This window comes from Alosa pseudoharengus, unplaced genomic scaffold (assembly GCF_046254945.1).
Source record: "Alosa pseudoharengus isolate Yale_2024_CS ecotype anadromous, Long Island Sound unplaced genomic scaffold, YU_APseudo_1.1 YU_APseudo_1.1_scf_4, whole genome shotgun sequence".
NCBI lineage: Eukaryota > Metazoa > Chordata > Actinopteri > Clupeiformes > Clupeidae > Alosa > Alosa pseudoharengus.
Genome location: NW_027468774.1, coordinates 36,856,708 through 36,873,687, shown reverse-complemented (window position 1 = coordinate 36,873,687; position 16,980 = coordinate 36,856,708). Strand labels below are relative to the sequence as shown.

Here is a 16,980-nt window from a genome sequence, read left to right as displayed (position 1 = left end):
TTCACCCACTCCACTGCACAGCTCTCTGAACTCAAGCGCCACCACAGGCTCCAGTGCTGTGCAGTGGCCCCTGATACCATCGCTTCCAGCACCAGAGGTCACTCTCGCTGTCGCACGGAAACACTATTAAAGTCTGCGCTTAGTGTGTCATGGCATATCAACCACAATGTGACAATGCCTCTCCTCTCCGTCCGACTCATGGGATGGGACTAGTCAGGACGGCACTGCTGCCCAAGACAACACGACCATGGCGCAGAGAGAGAGAGAGTGTGTGTGTGTGTGTGTGTGTGTGTTGATTATATTATTAGTAGTACAGCATGTACATGGGTCTATTTATTTGTATGTAATTATCATGTGTTCATTATGAGTATGAGTATGCACACATGCATGTTCATATATGCCTGACGTCACTCACATCCTCCAGGTCCTCATCGGTGTTGGAGTCTTCCCTAGTCAGGTCGGAGCCGACGCCGGGAGGGATGTGTAGCACGCGCCCATTGCAGTCGTGATACTCCCCCGATTGGTATGTGCCCGAGCCAAGCTGGATGTCTGGGAAGTCCAGGGACCCGGGGCCTCCGCCGGCGGTCCCTGGCCTCCCCGCACCCCCCGCGCCCCCATCGTCGTCTTCGAAGCTCCCCCGGCCCTCCCCCAAGAGGAGCGACTCGCACTCCCCGGACGTGTCCTTCCTCTTGAGGCTCGGAGCGCGGCTCAGACTGTTCCAGCTGGACCGCCGGCTGCCCCAGTTGCTGCCCGGCCCACGAGGGTGGCACGGGGACCGCCGAGGGCTGGTCTGTGTGGGGGACGGACGGAGAGCAGAGCCACTTACAGACACAGACCACAGCCAGAGCACAAGTGTGGGACTAATTCCTGGCATGAGTAGCCCTAGATATACAGTGACACCAAGTGACAGTCCTAAGGGTCATTAATTTCAAATACAGTAGCTTGTGTGCAGTTCTGAACTATGCATCTAAAGGATAGCCTGTCTAAAGAAAGCTCTGTATACAGTTCCAGTATTCCTGATTTTGGTGTATGTTGTGCACATCAAAAGTAACTGGAACATTCTACATGCTACACTCTGCCAACAAAATATTTTTGTACTACTTAAAAAGTGTACTCCGGTTTTGTTAGAGGCTGGTTAGCACACTTGAAACTGAACTGACTGAACAGGGCACAAGCATACATGAAATACCCCATTTTTTTCCCACTTCAAAAGTGCACTTCACTTTATCACATAGGCAGGTGAGTGCCCTTGAACATGAAGTCGTCCAGTGAGGCACACACAGGAACTACTGTACAGTGTGTCCTCAGATTTCAGCTCCCATGGAGAGCACAGGTCTCGGCCTCTACAAAACTATAAACTGCTTTAGATTCTGAGGGCTATCTGACAGTGAAAATCACTTTTCCTTGTGGCATTTCCCAAATCAAAGTCAGAATTTCAAATGTTCAGAGCCTCTCACATACACTGAGCACAACTGCACTAATACATACACATACATGGAGCAAAGCTACATTTACAGTTTATTCCATAATCTGGTATATATTTCATTATCCATAATCTCATTTCATATATGTGATGGGATCTGGGAAAACCCAACACATGGTGAAATTTCACCAACTTATGATTATGACACCATCCTAGCAACAACCAGGATTTTGCAAAGATGGTATGTTGCTACAGTAGGGTGGTATCAGAACCTTAAGTTGGTGAAATTTCACCAGAGAGGTTTATTGATTATAGATTATTGATATAACGATTATTGAGTTCACCTTGAGGTGTGTCTTCCCAGATCCCATCACATATAGAAGAGGTTCACACCCCTTTGTCCCATTCCTCCAAAATCAAGACCTATTCACTGATGAAAAAAATAAACAAATATGATTCCACATACCAGGGACCTCTGGTCGTAAGTGTTGGGGTCAATGGACGCCCCGCTCCCGCGACGGGAGTCCCCAAAGCCTAGCATGGACTCGGGCCCCAGGGAGCTCTTGGGCGTGGGCATAGGGGTGGCAGCCGTGCGCATGATGATAGGGGGCGCCAGCGAGCCTCGGGGGTCCACATGCCCATTGGCCGACATCATCAGCATCCTCAGCTCTGCAGAGAGGGGGAGAGGTGGAGCAGAGAGCGTGACATTAAACTGAAACTGCTGTACGCACGCATGCACAAGCATACACACACACACACACACACACACACACACACACACACACAAACATACCTCCAGCTCACCAGGCACAACTAAGACAGCACCCAACAGCCTGCAAACATCCTGACATAGTGATCTGACATCATTAAGAGAGATAGCAAGAGAGAGTGTTTGTGTGCTTGTGTGTGTGTGTGTTGTGTAGGGGTGGAGTTACCATGCAGCAGTAGGAGCAGTAGTTAAAGTAAATGGTAGTGATGGGGGGGGGGGGGGGTTGAGAGAAAGACAGAGAAAGAGAGAGTGTGTGCATATGTACATGTGTGTATGTGTGTGTGTGAGAGAAAGAGTGTGTGTGTCTGAATGTGTGACTTCTCTGCATAGTCTGATTACATGCTATATTAGCAGATTTGCACAACCCCTCCCTCCCCCCTGGACTGTGGCCATACTTGATGCTTAATACCTTATACTCAACACTTGACCAATGGCTGTAACCCTTTTACCTCAACCTATTCTTGCACTGACATAGTTTTGTTATATGATCTTGTCTACGTTATACATTATTCTCTTATATGTCCATATTACTATCCCCACCCTTTGAGGGTTGAGGGGTCCACGACCATGGCACCCTTGACAGGGACAACAAAGAAGGCGATCACCCTCAGCTGCACTATGAATTACAGGCTCAGTCCCTGCCCTGTCATGCTTGATCATCCTTAAAGGTGCCATGTGTAATGTCTGCCAAAAAATCAATTCATACTCCACATTCCATAAAAAATGGGGCAGTATACCTCCAGAAAGTGAGTTGGTCTACCCTAGAGTAACAACCGAGACACGTGTATTGCAGTTTGGCTGCATACCGCCTCCCATGGCCGAAACTGGTATTATGACACCTGTCGGGCTGTGGCTAGTAATTTAGCATGCTAATTCAGGTTGATATCTCTGCAGCACTATACCTTGTCATTTTTTTAATGACACCATCGCCCTTATTTCTTCTCATTCTTTTGATGCGTGTAGCTCATTTTTTGGATATTTTTACCTCAATTCTTACACATGGCACCTTTAAGCACACTATGTTAATATTTGATATTTGATTTAGTTTATATAGTATATTTAGTATTTAGTATTTTAGTATCATGTTTATCTTCTACTGTCTCTATTGTACAGTGGAGCTTTTTTTATATGTACCGGTATATTACTTTTTCTGCTGTAAGTGCATGTTGTGTGTGATGTCTGTATGCTACTGAGACCTTTAATTTCCCCTTGGGGATCAATAAAGTATCTATCTATCTATCTCTATCTGTGTGTTTGTGTCTATGTGGGGGGAGTGGCCAAGCAGCAGTAGGAGCAGTAGTTAAAGTTAATGGTAGTGAACGTGTGTGAGCATGATGACGTTCACGCTTGTCATTTTTGCAAATGTGGAGCGAGTGGGAGAGCACACTTTCAATGTGGCTTCAGGGAGCCAGTTCCTTTGGTTTTATGGCTGCCATTCCACAGCCTGAACTGTCCGCCTGGCTGCGCAGTGTGTGCACCCAGCCGTGGGTGTGTGTGAGAGACAGAGAGAGAGAGAGAAAGAGAGAGGGAGGAAAAGAGAGAGAGAGAGGAATAGAGAGAGAGAGTGTGCGAGAGTATGTAAGAGTGAGTGTGCGTGAGTGTGCTCTTGTCCTATTCTTGTAAGAGTACTATGGGACATTTATAGGTGTACACGTTTAAGCACCCTTACCCTGCAGTTTCTCCAAAGAGTAAAACACCTGAATGTCTACAACAGCATGTTGTCCCATACATAAGATGACCTGCACCCAGACTCAGCAGGGTAAGTGATCAGTATTGTGAATATTGATCAGTAAATTATCAATGAGAATTTACTGATCAAGAGAGACTCACAGCATCTTAGGGCTGCTTAATTATGGCAATACTCACAATCCTGGTTATTTTGGTAAATATTGCAATCACAATTATTTACCACAATCACAATAATTTGGTCAATAATTGCAATCACAATTATTTATTACTCAATGATTTTGAAAACCTCATGCATTTGCTTAACTTTGAAATAATTAACAGTAAATTAAATTGAATTGAAATTGAACAGTAATGTATAGAACAGTTACCACTGTAAAGCAAAGGGTACTGGATTTATAACTCAAGACAAAACAAAAACATTGTTGCCAAACGCAATGCGGCAATAAAACTGTTAAACAGTGACTATGTTGTTTTCCAAATTGTTGAAAGTCAAAAGTGACGATTAATCAATTCATTTGATTGATTATCCACAGATCCAGAGCAACAAACCCAACCACACATTCAATGTGATGCCACATCCCCCACACCACTACAGCTTTGGGCCAGAACTGACCGACTTAGCCGACAGGACAGGCCAAAGATCTGTCCTCATCAGCACTCACAGGGAAGCTAAAAAGGACACTCTTCAGGTCACGGATCACTACACATCCTCATCTCGAACAGTGACACTAGTTCAAAGCCTTTGCTGGAGTAATCACTTACAAAGACAGTGGTGTCAGAATATCCACAGCCTAATGGTTTGGTTGAAATGAGCTGAGCAGATGACAGCTTATGGAAATTATCTAAACATCAACGCACTGATGTTGACCTAAAACTTTTTACTGTAGTTCTCAGGAATAATCCTCAGGATGGACACTAAACCACTCACTGCTCAAATACAACATTACACGCTGCACTTCACATTCATGTCGTGTCTGAAATCACTCTGCAACAGAAACCCTTCACAACATTTCTATACCATTTGGGTAACACTTTCTATCATCTCTATAACGTCATCTTTATAACGACTTGTGCATACATTCATAACACAATGCAACATCTTAATTAGTCTATACTGCTTTATGCCTGCCTATGATATTTTATACTGGTGTGGGCATTTTTACACTTTACTTAAAGCAATCAATGACAGGCTTTGTCACGTTAAAAGTAATTATAAGGTATTATTCTGTCTTGTGTAATCACTATGCATACGTTGTTAAACAGTACAGTGTTTAACATCAGCATCAGTAAACTGACCAGGGGGTGCAGTTATAAGTAGGCAGGTTGAGTGATAAAATACATTATGCAAAATGACCTGAGACCATAATGATATAATCTGGTCTGACTATTAGTATACACATTACAACATTGGGCTGTTGGGTGCTGCCTGTTGTGCTGGAGGTGTGTGTGTGTGTGTGTGTGTGTGTATGTGCGTGTGCAGTTTTAGTTTAATGCTATGGGCTGTTGGGTGCTGCCTGTGTTGGGCTGTAAGTGTGTGTGTGCGTGTGAGTGTGTGTGTGTGTGTGTGTGTGTGTGTGTGTGTGTGTGTGTGTTTCTGTGTGTGTGTGTGTTTGTGTGTATCTTCCTGTCTGTGTCTCCACATATCTCATCATGCTGTGCAGCAACCTGTACCAGACAGACGGGACTTGTTTCATAACACCCCTCAACCATTTGTGTGTGTGTGTGTGTCTGTGTGTCTGTGTGTGTGTGTGTGTGTGTGTGTGTGTGTGTGTGAGAGAGAGAGAGAGAGAGAGAGAGAGAGAGAGAAGAAGAGAAGGGGGGAGACCAAAAAAGACAAAAGAAAAGGAAAATAGAGAGAGTCTGCAGCACAATCTATATGATGTACTAGACCGTGTGTGTGTGTGTGTGTGTGTGTGTGTGTGTGTGTGTGTGTGTGTGTGTGTGTGTGTGTGTGTGTGTGTGTGTGTGTGTGTGTGGACAGAGAGACAGAGAAGGACAGCCTGTGGCATAGTCTATATAATGCACTGAATGTGCAGACCGATGTAGAAGTGTGTGTTAGCTGAGGGGTGTTTAGGTGGAACCTTCTGATAGGTCAAAAGTCTGGTGGGCGGATAGGTGATGATGATAAGTGGAGGGATTTGATTGGTGGGTTTACCTCTGTCTCGTAGCTCGTCCACCCTCTCCTCCTCTTCGAAATTGGAAGACCTCTTCTCGTCGTCGGCCTCGGACTTCTCACAGGCGTCCCCCTGTGAGAGCAGCAACACAAGCAGGAGATGAGTCCATGCCTGGGGGGTGACGGCACATCCATGTGGAAAGTCCGAAGCGTCTGACCGGCCACGAAGACAACTATAGAGTTATTATTCTGAGGAGAATCAGCCAGGCGAGAATGCTGAAAGACTTGGACACAGTTGCAGTCACGCTCTCTGGCCTTGACACCCCTGTGGCATTAATAAGCATCCTGCACTTACCTCAGACACACACACACATGCACACAAACACACACACACACACACACACACACACACACACATGCACAGATACATACACACATACACAAGTGGTACACACGCACACACACACACACACACACACACACACACACACACCTCCAGCACCTGAGGTTCCCTCTCTAATGCTAGGCTCCTGGGTGACAAGTGGGTGGAGGGGAACCGGCGCTGACCCATAACACCCTGCAGGAAAGCAGCTGCGCTCCCCAGAGACCATGACCAGACCGCCAGCCAATCAAACACAGCTGAGGGGAGTCGTGCGTATCAGGGGGGGGGGAGAATTCTCCACTTCCTGCTGAGCGCTGGTTTGCTGACGGATGTCGGCGCCGCTCAGAGAGCAAACACGACAGGTGGTGGCCTAACATTTATCACCGCGCCAGAGACAGCGCTGACAATCACGGTGTTGTAGCACACGCCAAACCTGACAAGACAAGCAACACACCGCACAGCACAGTGCTCCCTACCACGCCTGAAATAGCACATCTGATCTGACTGAAGGTTGCTGATGTAAGAATCTAACATTCCACATACTGCAGTTATGCAGAGATGTGGTCATGAAGTAAAATGGCTCAGTGAGTGTTTCTATGGTGTCATATATTTCAGTCATCTTTCCGCTTCATTATTCCTTGATGATTCGAACATTCTTTAGATGTAGATTTTGTTTTATCTCCAATCGTTTATTCTTAATCTGATCTGTGGGCTCAGGTTCTGAGACATTATAAGTAATATACAGTAAATTACAAAACGTCAAACAAAACAACAGCAATTCAACATTTATGATATATGTCTGTAGTTATGTGAATTATTCATATGTGTGTGCGTGACTGTGTCTGTGTGTATGTGTGTATTGATATATTTATAGTTTTCCTGCTGTCATCCTTTACCTCTGCTTGAAAACCTTCCACAAGGATGGCCACCAGCAGATTGAACAGCACGTAGTTTCCAAAGGTCATCAGGGCCACAAAATAGAGAGCAGCCCAAGGCGTGGTGGAGGCCATGCCATTATACAGCACAACGTTCCAGTCCTCCTGGGTCAGAATCTACAGAGGCAATCAGCAGAAGAAATAACATCGTCAGTACTTAAAGGAGAAATCTGGCGATTTTTCACATAGATCTGCGTTTCTTGAGGTCACCGAGTACTGTCGGTACGGAAAAAAACGAAAACAATTGGTTTTACCTAGCTCGAGCTGCTAGTTCCACTGTGTGAAAAGTCACTTTAACACAATTCCACATGAAATGGAGCAATGCCAAATTGTACAAGATTATAGTCTATATTTGGAAACAAACAGCTTTTGTTGTCCTGTGGTAGTGATCAAACATGACTCGTGTCACAACGGAGCATAACACACCGTTGGAGTCTGAGACGCTGGGCATAAGACAACGGGACTTTTTGTGACAGGTGAGCGGCATGTTTATGACGACGTTGTGGCTTGACAAGAGCGGTCCTGACTGGAATGGGAACCGTTGCTATTGCTGTACACCAGAGGGACCTGAGGACCTACAGGCCCTGTCTGAAGTATCGAGATCCGTCTGAATAAAAGTCACTCCAAAGAAATTGTGTAAAACTGTAACTGTGTAAATGTGAGCGCCACAGTATGGAAAGTCTAATTCCCCCTGAAAGTAAGTCTCAATCCTAAAATTTAACCTTCTGACTCCATAATACCTCAAGACAAATAAAAGCTTTTGCAGCGGCCCAACTAATTCCACTTAACGCAGTATGCTGGGAGATAAAGTGTGAGTTCAGCACCTCAACAGAGAAAGAGAGAGAGGAGGGGGGGTAGAGAGAGAGAGAGGGAGAGGGAGAAAGATAAAGAGGGGAAGAAAGAGAGGTAAAAGAGGCGGGATAAAGTGCTGAGCGCAGAACTACAGGACAATCCATTTAGTGCATTAAAGGTGATCATCCCCACGTGAGCCTGAGATGGGAGAGGTAGTGGAGCAGCCAAAGCTCACTGTTTCACAGCGATAACTCAAGCCATGCAGGAGAATAACACCCTCACTGCCTGAAGCTGAGCAGAGACAGAGAGAGAGAGAAAGAGGGAGAAAAAGAGAGAGATAGATGAAGAAAGAGGGAGAGGAAGAGTGGAAGATAGAGATATATAGATGGAGAGAGAGAGACAGAGAGAGAGAACACACTGTAGCAGAAGGGATCCCTGTTGTGGGGGCATATTCTCTCAGATGCTGCTGAGAGAGGCTTCCAGAAGGATCACCAGAAGTCACAGAAGTGACCCCCCCTAACCCCTGTTAAGCCAAAGGGGCTCCACTCCCTCGCGACAGAGCCATAATGGAGGTCAAAGGGACACTCATGCCGTGGAGATTACATGCAACTGGGGAACAGCTCTGGTTAGCCGTTGGTTCTGACCTGAAACACAGTGACAATGGCCCACAGCAGAGAGTCAAAGTTCTTCCGGTCCGGAATGGTGTCCCCGTTCTCCGTGGTCGTGCTGAACTTGCATCCGAACAGATGCATTCCAAGAATACTGTGGCAGGAAAGAGCAACAGAAAGTCAAACAAACAAACAAACAAACAAACAAACAAACAAAAATAATCAGCGATCAACCAAAAGAGCAATTTGAGAGCAACAATTAGCCCTCAGAGAGGGAGGCTGGCTGGCTGGAGAAAGCCCATTATCAGATCGGTTAATGTCCATCACAGAGCACATTGCATAGCCAGAATGGCATTTATGGGTAATCAGATGGAAGGATTTCACTGCACTTAACGACAGACACACACACACACACACACACCAGGGAGAGTCAGTCAGAGCACTCTGCCATACACTTATTCATCTTAAAAGTGAAATGAAAGACATGTGTGTCTTACAGTGTTCACTCTCGCATTATCTTATTTCCACAGGATGGTAATGATGGTATCGCTCTCTTGGGTTACACACTCTGCAAACAGCCACACACACATTCACACACTGAGGCACACAGAAAGACACCAAAGCCCTGGAACACCTTTAAACACCTTTAAACGAACGATTGGAATGTGACATTGTTGAATATACAGAGACAAAAACACAAATGATGACCATGGGGGAAGCTGACCATATTGGACACAAAAACAAGACGACGCACACAGAGCGGCGTTGCGCTGACCTGAAGGTGAAGATGAAGAGCATGAGGAGCATGCAGAAGGTGGCCACGTTGTCCATGGTCTTCATCAGGACCACCAGCTGCCGCCGCAGCGCTGGGAGGAAGCGCACCAGCTTCAGGACCCGCAGCAGCCGGAACGTCCGCAGCACGGACAGGCCCCCGTCCGCCTGACCGATGATCTCCCACACACTACCGATCGAACACACACACACACACGCACACATGCACACATGCACAAATAAACACACACACACACACACACACACACACACAGACAAATACACACACACGCACACACACAGAGACACACAGACACACAGACACACACACACACACACACACACACAGACAAATACACACACACGCACACACACAGAGACACACACACACACACACACACACACACACACACACACACACACACAAAAAATGCTTTTATTGAGATAATGTCTCTCTTACTCTGGTGTAGAGGAGACAAAGTATTATAGCTCCAGCAGACATTTAGGTAGTTCCTGGAAGGCAGAATTTATTCCTGTTTCAAGGTTAATGGGCACAATCTAATTTCATTTGGCTAAAGCTGACTACAGGTACAGAGAAATATATTTTGCTAGATCAGTAAGCTGGGCTGTTAAAGCTGGCGATTCATCAATCATATCTTTAAATGTATTTGTTTTATGACTGGAGAGACGTGCTCTGTTTAGAGAGACTTGTATTCTGAGTATGTACATTTTATGTGTATAACATGAAATATCCTTTTATGTTTTACGTCAGCCTACACTTGTCCACCTTTTCCACCACATAGCACTGTCTGAATTGATATTATTCCTAATTCAGCTCAGACTAATAGCCACCAAACGATCACTGCACAGTACACCAGTCAGCGTACGGCACGTCACATCTTGCCCTCCACACTACTGGGCACACACACATGGCACCACGGCTGCCAGCAGCTCCCAGCACATGAATCTATCACACAAGCGCACCCCATGAGCCAAGGTCAGCTATTTTTCCTGGCACAACAGATGATTACTGTGCAGTGTGGCTACCCGGAGGATGCGCTGATGTCATGCACAAACACACACACGCACACACACGCGCACACACGCGCACACACGCGCACATACACACACACACACACACACACACACACACACCTCGAGCCCATTGGCCCTTTCACCCCTGCAGGTGTGCTCTGCGTCAGACCACATCAGTCGTCACTGACGTATAAATCAACACTAACACACACACCCACCCACACATACAGTACACACACACACACACACACACACACTCACACAAACTGAAGGGCACAAATTCAAAGTCTATCAGATAGAGGGCAGAAGTGACGGCCACATTGTTATGGTTGACAAGATTTAAAAAGACGCGCCCAGAGGTAAGACACATAAATGGTGTCAGTGAAGCTGTCCATCAGCATCGTCATGCTCTATTACACAAAAATGTTTTTTCTCTGATTAGTTGCCCCTTGGCGTGAAAGTCAGTGACGGTTGAAAAACTGTTTATTTGTGTATTTTCAAGTGTGTTGCTATGAATGACTATGATCTAGCCTCCCTTGAAAGCCCTGGTTAAAATAAAGTTCTCATGAAAGGTCGTTTATGAAGAAGGCTACAAGACCACACTCACCTGATGACAACAATGATCCCATCGAAAATGTTGTAGGGGTTCTTGATGTAGCCGAACACCCCGAAGGCCAACAGCTTGAAGAGCATCTCCAGGACGAACATGCTGGTGAACACAATGTTGCTGATCTCCAGGATGTCAGTCAACTCGTCAGGCTGGACACACACACACACACACACACACACACAAACACACAAATGCATACACAAACACATGTGAGCAATCACACATATATGCATACAAGCTTAGAAACTTTTGCTCTCACACATACAAAAACACATACATACACACGCACACACATACACACTGACACACACAAATACACATCAAACTATGGCTCATTAGTCACTGAAGGTCAGAACCATGTCTTGTCCCATCGGGACCAAGAGCTAGTGGCGCTCGTAATCACTTCATTTTCACTTGGGCACCACCACTGCCACCTCCAGTTGACGGACGCACACACGCACACACACACGCACGCACGCACACACAAACACACACACTCACACACACATCACAACCCTGTCACAACCCTGTGTGCTTCTTCAACAACAGAAACACCACTGGCTCTGTAAAAAACAGTGGCTGGGAGTCATTTTTCATCTGTGTGATTTGAGGTGTGGACTATAGAGCCATGGAAAAACCAACACGATGATATTCGGACAACCTGTCAGGAAGAGCCCAAGACTGAAGCTCGACGGATGATTGAACTGTCAATGTTGAGCTTTGTGTTTCTTTGTTGTGCAACAACAACAATGAAAACCGAGAAAAGCTATTTGCTGCACTTTTTGTGTGCCTGATATGGTAACACTATTTAGAACCAAGAAGCAATATGAAATCGGATCGATCAGTCTGCTCATCTGATTAGACAGATTCTGGTGGCAGTCTGCATTGTAACGCAATGTTAAAACGCATGCAATTACAACCCTGAAACGCTCCAAATACTGATCAATACTGTATGTAGAAACACACTCGAAAGGAGACACATGCAGCTCTGGGCAGCCACCAGGTCATAAGGGGTCAAGAGTGCATTGCTGAAATTTGCAATCAATTACACAAATCAATCATGTAAGTCAATTATCTCATTTAGCCCAAATTACAGACCACCTCTGTGGTCTAGCTCTTATGTGTATTACTTTGATCTCACCAATTCAAAGCAGTTCAAAATAGTATTATAGCTGATTTGCAAAAAAATAGCAAAATCCTTTCTAATTTCTCTTTCTTGGCCAGTAAAACCTGTGATTAAAATGGATTCATCACAACAAGACAAAAATGAAAATAAAAATACTCTGTTTGTGAACACTGTTCATCTTTTCTCTGTGTCTTTTCTGAGGTAAGGAGCAGAGAAACAACACTGCCTCAGGAGCACCATGCAGTCGATGATATTTGGACAACCCTGTCAGGAGAAGCTGAGACTGAAGCGCATCGCAGGTCAAAACAGTCAATACTGGGTTTTGGGTTTCTTTGTTGTGCAACATCAAAACCTCAGAGATAGAGTTAGTCACAGGACTTTCTGTGTCTTATTTCCAGCCAAGTCGAAGCATGCTGCAGCATTTGATTGAAATCATTTGTGCTCAGAATATTAAGACAGATCAGGTCACTGTTTTTTTCTCATTTGCACTCAAAAGACTATCGCATCTGTCTGGCTCTCTGCAGAGTAATCAGAGACACCTATCATCATCCTCTCCTTGGCACTCCCATTCAAATCAATATGGAAATCCTTACATGTGGTCACAGGCTGTGACTGAAAAATCAGTGACCTGTACCTTGGAACATTTGTTAGGTCACAGCCAATACAATGTTAGAGTAAAGTAGATTTTAATGGATTCCTGCCAGACTATCTCATTTTGGGTAATAATTGGTCAACCAACTGCTATTTAGATGGCACTCTGCCACACGGCATTCAAAAGCAATTAAGTTTGAGGAAGCGGTAAATTCAGTCGTTAAAACAACATAATGTAATTGATTTACCTTGAAAATAACTGCTTCAAACTCATTTTCATGCCACACTGACTTCAAATATGGACAATAAAGTCTCTGACATTGCTGAGGTGTGCCTGAACCTCGTGGCATTACAATATGTAACGTTGTTGTCTCGGGTAGAAGCATGGCATGTCTAATACTGTCATCAGTATTAGACAAATTGGGTACCCCATAGTGCTAAATGGGTACCCAGTATGTTGGAAATTGACCAAAAGGAGAACACCTACATTGTGTTACTTTAATTGCTCTTGTTATCACTTTAAAGGTTGATTAAAACACCAAAGATGTGTGACCGTTGCCATTGCTGGGATGACACCCTCTTCAACGCACTTGATGTCTTTCTTTGGGGACCATCATCCACCACATTGACACAGCACATTATCTATGCAATAACAGCTTCCTGCCAGAGGGGGGCACTGAGACCCATCCTGGCTGCCTGGCTGGGCGCTGCCCAGGGCTCCAACTAAACGCCACCCCAATGATGGTAGGCATCACTGGGGCAGTGGTAGTATAGTGGCTAAAGAACTTCGCTAGCCTGCAGTAGCCACAAAAGTTGTGGGTTCGATTCCTTGCTTTTAAGGTTGCTCCCTTGAGCACGGCACTCAACCCTGAGATGCTCCAGGGAGACTGGCCCCTGCAATTGGTATCTGTGAGTCGCTTTGGATAAACGCGTCAGCCAAATGCATCTAACTAACTAACCTCATTCAACTCTTGCCCCACTCTGTCATCACACACACCATGGGATTAAAGTCACGTGTTTTAACCCAGACAGTCACCACACCCTGCGGTCCCTAGAGATACTACTCTCCCAAGCAGGAGACCACATGTGCCAAGAGCACTTACGAAAAACATGGAGCCAAAAGCCTAATACTAATTGGCAATCCAAATGGTATGCTTTCAAAGCACTGAATTGATTTAATATTGTTATATAATTAATTATGACATACTGCATGTCTACATCATCATACTGTAGTTTTCAATCTCTCTCGCTCTCTCTCAAACTCTGATTCAATGCAGTAAGAGGCGGAAGAATTAGGATATTACAGCATACTGTTGAACAACAAATGCACATTGCATCCTATGATACCTGAAATGCTACTGTCAAAATCTCTCTGTCTTCTGCATGTGTGTGAGTGAAATGAGCAGGTCAGGACCCCCCCCCCCCACGTGCAGTCGAACAGCATTTCCCCAAATGGATATACTGTAACTACGCACTGGAGACATGTTTGTGGCTCTTTTATATGGGGAGAATCATGGATGTGAATGGACTCCGAGATCAGGCCTGGGGGATGAGCGAGAAGAAAGAGTCAAATTTACCGTGAAATTTGAGGATAACAGCAGGCAAACGCAGTGTTTACCTGACAGCTTCAGATCTCGCACACAGAGAGAGAGAGAGAGAGAAAGAGAGAGAGACACACAAAGAGCTTAGAGCTTCTCAGACAGAAAACGAGGACCAGATCTGAAAGCTATTCTGTGGCTCCTTTTTTGCGTCGTCTCAAAAGACACAGGCCTCACTGAAGCAGCTTTGGCTAGAGGTTAGCGTAATCACTGCACCCTCCAAAATCAAAGACCACTCTGATATTCCTGTTCCTGTGGCCTGCACGCAATGTCGCTCACCTCCTCTCTCTCTCTCTTTCTCTCCTCCTCTCACCACCCCTCCCTCTCTACCCCTCCCCTCTCTCCTCTCCTCCTCTCCTCTTCTCTCCGTCTCCTCCCTTCCCCACCCAAACAAGCTCTAAAAAAGCTGCCCCTATTATCCAGCCCACAAATCGAATCCCACTTTCAACTTCCTCTAATTGGCTCAAACCGCCTGAGTGCGAAGCTGCAAATTCCCAGCGCTGCTGCATCAGGCCTATTTGCTGGACAGACACCGAGGGGTGTGTGTTTGTGTGTGTGTGTGTGGGGGGGGGGGGACTGGAGGGTGGAGAGGAGGGGAGGGGGCAGGGGGGGTATTGGAAAACAATGGGAGCAGAAACGGCAGTGTGGACCATGCAGAACTCTCCGCTACATGCTGGAGTAAGTGAGAGAGAGAGAGAGAGAGAGAGAGAGAGAGAAGGGTAGGAAGGGTAGGAGAGAGTAAAAGAGGTTTGAGGTAGACAGAGAGAGAAAGTGAGAGAGGTGCAGTGCTGAGACACCAGAGGAGGAACAGCGAGAGGGATAGGGACAGTGAAAAGGAGAAAAGGGCTAAGAAAGAAAAGGAGGCACAGAGAGAAATGAAAGAAAGAAAGAAAGAAAGAAAGAAAGAAAGAAAGAAAGAGAGAGAGAGAAAACATTGACAAGGGTCTGAGAGTGAGAAGGAGAAAAGCTAAAGACAGACAGAAAGGTAAAGACAGATAAAACCCCCCCCCCACAAAAAAATAAATGACAAAATAAAATGCCCCCATTCATCAAACACTGGCCTAACTTTCCCTTTCCTAAACCCCTCTAAAAGCTTCAGAGCCATGCACTGCATATCGTAAACAATCTCTATCCCCCCCTAATGCAGCGCTTTCCCTCAATGCACCGCACAAATCACTTCCGCGGCAACCCGGCAACTACTGTTGCCACTGCGTGAAAAATAATATCCTCCTCACACACACATCACACACAAGCGAGGGTGTTTGCAGAAAGAGACCGCGCTGCGAGAGCGAACGCATTTTGCCATCGGACCACGAAGCATGTATAATCACACCGCTTCCGGGGAGAGAATTTAAGCAACACCGCTGAGTGCAAATAATGCTGGAGACCCGGCGTCGCCCCTGATAAAGATCTCCTCAGACAGGGCCAAGGCGAGTGAGGCAGAGAGAAAGAAAACGCATGCACACACACACACACACAGAGACATGGCAACTATGCACAGTATGTGTTGCGGCTAAGACATGGGAGAAGGTACACAGTGCAGTGGTGGAATGCCTTTCCAAAGCAGACATACCCCACCAACCCCCTCCAGCGAAGCTCCACAAGCACACAAACACGCAGAGTCAAGGAGTATCCATTTACTCTGAAATGTCCGGCATGATCAACCGATAATGGAAGAACAGTGAATTCCAGTCTAAGCTGAAAACATGCCGCCACCACTGACCAGTTCATTCCCTCCACAATCACTCTATAACACAAAACTGATTACAACAACAACAACAACAATAATAATAATAAACAACTAAAGCTCCTTAAATGGACCCATCCAAGTGGTACTCAATTAAGTATAAATCATAATCCAAAAGGTACAGTAACCCTAAGGGCTAATCCATTTTCTATCCTGATAAGAGCTTCAGAGGTGTACCAAAGTGTATTACTAGGCAATGGAGCTGATTCCGAAGAGTTGCAGTGAAAGGGTATTATATTGGTTTGGCACCTGTATAAGTCTTTGGTTCAACAGATTTGTACTAATCCTATTATCAGATTGCCTGCGATGAGAGTGTCAGACTTGAACCGCTGAGTTGTCTTTCTACAAGCAGCACATACAACAAAAACAACCAGCACGCCTCGGTAGTGCAAACTCCCGCTTTGTTAGTCCCACAGGATTATTTTATGAGTTGTTTTGTTATGCTGTGCATCGGCAGGGAGATGGTCAGCAGAAATCTTTCATTTTATACACTACGGAAGAATCTCTGGTGAATGTCCAAACCAGCAATGACAGAATGTATGCCCCCAAAGCAATGCATTATCCAAATCTGTTTGGATTAGATGCAAACTCCTCTAAAACTTGGGCCTCTCTTTGGGAGTTAAGATGACGACCTAAAATTGGTCCCTTATCATCTCACTTCATTTTAACCCTGGAATGTGTTTATGCTTTTTAACAACAGACATTTATGTGCTATTACAGACCCTGAAGCAACGTTCTACTGTAGTCAAACAGCCTCCGAAATTAATACTCCAGAATAGAGTCTCTTAGAG

At 45.5% G+C, this 16,980-nt stretch overlaps 1 protein-coding gene across 1 annotated transcript in view; it reads right to left on the bottom strand.

The window, feature by feature from the left end:
- Positions 1 to 16,980, bottom strand: part of cacna1ha (calcium channel, voltage-dependent, T type, alpha 1H subunit a) — a 61,680-nt gene that overhangs the window by 23,670 nt on the left and 21,030 nt on the right. The window contains exons 9-15 of the mRNA XM_076266726.1: positions 11,125 to 11,276; positions 9,487 to 9,672; positions 8,748 to 8,865; positions 7,273 to 7,428; positions 6,037 to 6,127; positions 1,890 to 2,092; positions 416 to 790 (exon numbers count right to left, since the gene is read on the bottom strand). Of these exons, the coding sequence (XP_076122841.1) occupies positions 416 to 790; positions 1,890 to 2,092; positions 6,037 to 6,127; positions 7,273 to 7,428; positions 8,748 to 8,865; positions 9,487 to 9,672; positions 11,125 to 11,276 (1,281 nt within the window). The remainder of the gene's footprint in view (positions 1 to 415; positions 791 to 1,889; positions 2,093 to 6,036; positions 6,128 to 7,272; positions 7,429 to 8,747; positions 8,866 to 9,486; positions 9,673 to 11,124; positions 11,277 to 16,980) is intronic.